Here is a 1768-nt window from a genome sequence, read left to right as displayed (position 1 = left end):
ATCTCAAGACACTATACAGATAGACCACACTCCAGAATGTACAAGGACCCAGCAGTTCCGGCCGGTTGGGGTTAGAATGAAGAGTGGCAATAACAAAAATAGAAAAAATTAGTAGTTTGTAGCAGTTCTTTGTAGTAGTTCATGGCATAGCAGGACGCTGTGCGGCATTACAAGGCACAGCAGGACGTAGCAGGACGTAGCCAGGACGTGGCAGGGCACTGCAGTGTAGCAGTTGAACATGGCATCACAGAACATGGAGCGGGACCAAGGCGACAGCTGCTACCCTGATTTTGGAGCCTCTCTGATCCAAGGGAACATGCTGGGGAAAAAAGAACATGAGGACTCCGGGGAATGACTCCCCATTACTTACAGTGAAGCTAACTTAGAGAACACAGGGGGGTGATGGTGGTCTTTGGGAGGGCTGGGTTTTGTAAGGCCTGAGGTGCATTTAGGGGCTTAATGCAGTCCGTGTTTTATATGTTTTTGTTATGCATGAAGTTAAAGCCACACCAGGTTGTTAAGCATGATATAGATGCAAATATTATCTAAGGTCTTAACCAAGCAGAGATCTAGTCATTTTCAAACACATTTCTTTCCAACTTTATTTCATATAGATAAACAGCAAATGTACAACATGTCAAGAAGTTGGAGTTAGATGTTCATCTTTAATGTAGACCAATCTTGTTTTCCCATGTAGCTTTAATTAATTATCATTAAGGAATTTGTGTTTCATATTTTGAACACGGATATTGAGATTCTGTGATAAACTGCACTAAACACCGAAGTATGTTGCACGACAGGACAACATTTGACAGCAGGTGGTTTGCATTTGCATGCATGAGAAGGCGTGCTCTGAGGTGTCAACAGAGATGCAACTTGCAAGAAAGTTGCAACTTTCAAAAAGCAAATAACCAGCATTTTTCTCTTGTTTTGTCTGTCTTGTTTCCATAAAATGCTTGTGGTGTTAATGGATATATGTATCTAGAAAATGTGTATTTAGATTGCCACCTCTGATCCGTGTCTACTTGATTTGTGTCTTTTCAGTTGGACCAGATGTACATGCTGAGCCTCTGCTCCAGAGAGGAATGTCTGAGGATCCTCACCAGATACCAGTGGAACCTGCAGCTGGCCAGCCGCTACCTGATCCGATGGTCTGGCGAGAAGGAGCGACCTCCAGTTAGCACAGAAAGACGAGTCTGAAGGGATTTTCTGGCTTCATCATTGCATCGATGGATAACTTTTTTTAACAACAATACAGGCATTTGAAGCTGTCACATACTTTCACTTACCACCTTGATATGGGAACAGACATGAGGTCCAGTGCACATAAAAGTAGAAAAGTGAAGATTTTTTTTTAATGTACAGACAAAAGAATATTTTGCTTATTTAGCAAAAAAAATGAGACATTTTCGAGCGCATTATGTGCTATGTGCAAATAGTTTTTGTATCTTAATACATTTGTATATATTTTATTAGAAACGATTATTTTGTTGAATAAAATGATCTGGTCTTAAGCTGACCTGTGGTAATACTGGCAGTTTAATCAGTTGGTCACTGTGTCACATTTTTTAATTTCATGGGATGATTTTTTGTTAGAGTGCCCGCTGGTCTTTAGAAAGATTTGGTGTCTTTAATTTTATTTATAGTATCAAATCATAACAAGAGTTATCTCGAGACACTTTACAGATACAGTAGGTCTAGACCACACTCCATAATTTACAAAGACCCAATAATTCCAGAAATTCCCCCAAGAGCAAGCATTTAGTGT

General features: G+C 40.0%; 1 protein-coding gene and 1 long non-coding RNA gene across 4 annotated transcripts in view; both read left to right on the top strand.

Moving 5' to 3' along the window:
* Positions 1-1514, top strand: part of tnk1 (tyrosine kinase, non-receptor, 1) — a 16513-nt gene extending 14999 nt beyond the window's left edge. For all 3 annotated transcript variants that reach the window (XM_032511321.1, XM_032511320.1, XM_032511322.1), the window contains one exon: positions 1045-1514. In XM_032511321.1, coding sequence (XP_032367212.1) covers positions 1045-1200 — 156 coding nt within the window. In that variant the 3' untranslated portion in view covers positions 1201-1514. The remainder of the gene's footprint in view (positions 1-1044) is intronic.
* The window catches only part of LOC116686336 (uncharacterized), a 26607-nt gene that overhangs the window by 11419 nt on the left and 13420 nt on the right, over positions 1-1768 (top strand). The window lies entirely within an intron of this gene.

Source organism: Etheostoma spectabile, unplaced genomic scaffold, assembly GCF_008692095.1.
Source record: "Etheostoma spectabile isolate EspeVRDwgs_2016 unplaced genomic scaffold, UIUC_Espe_1.0 scaffold352, whole genome shotgun sequence".
Lineage (NCBI taxonomy): Eukaryota > Metazoa > Chordata > Actinopteri > Perciformes > Percidae > Etheostoma > Etheostoma spectabile.
Note: the sequence above shows the minus strand (reverse complement) of the source record. Positions and strands in the feature narration are given on the sequence as shown.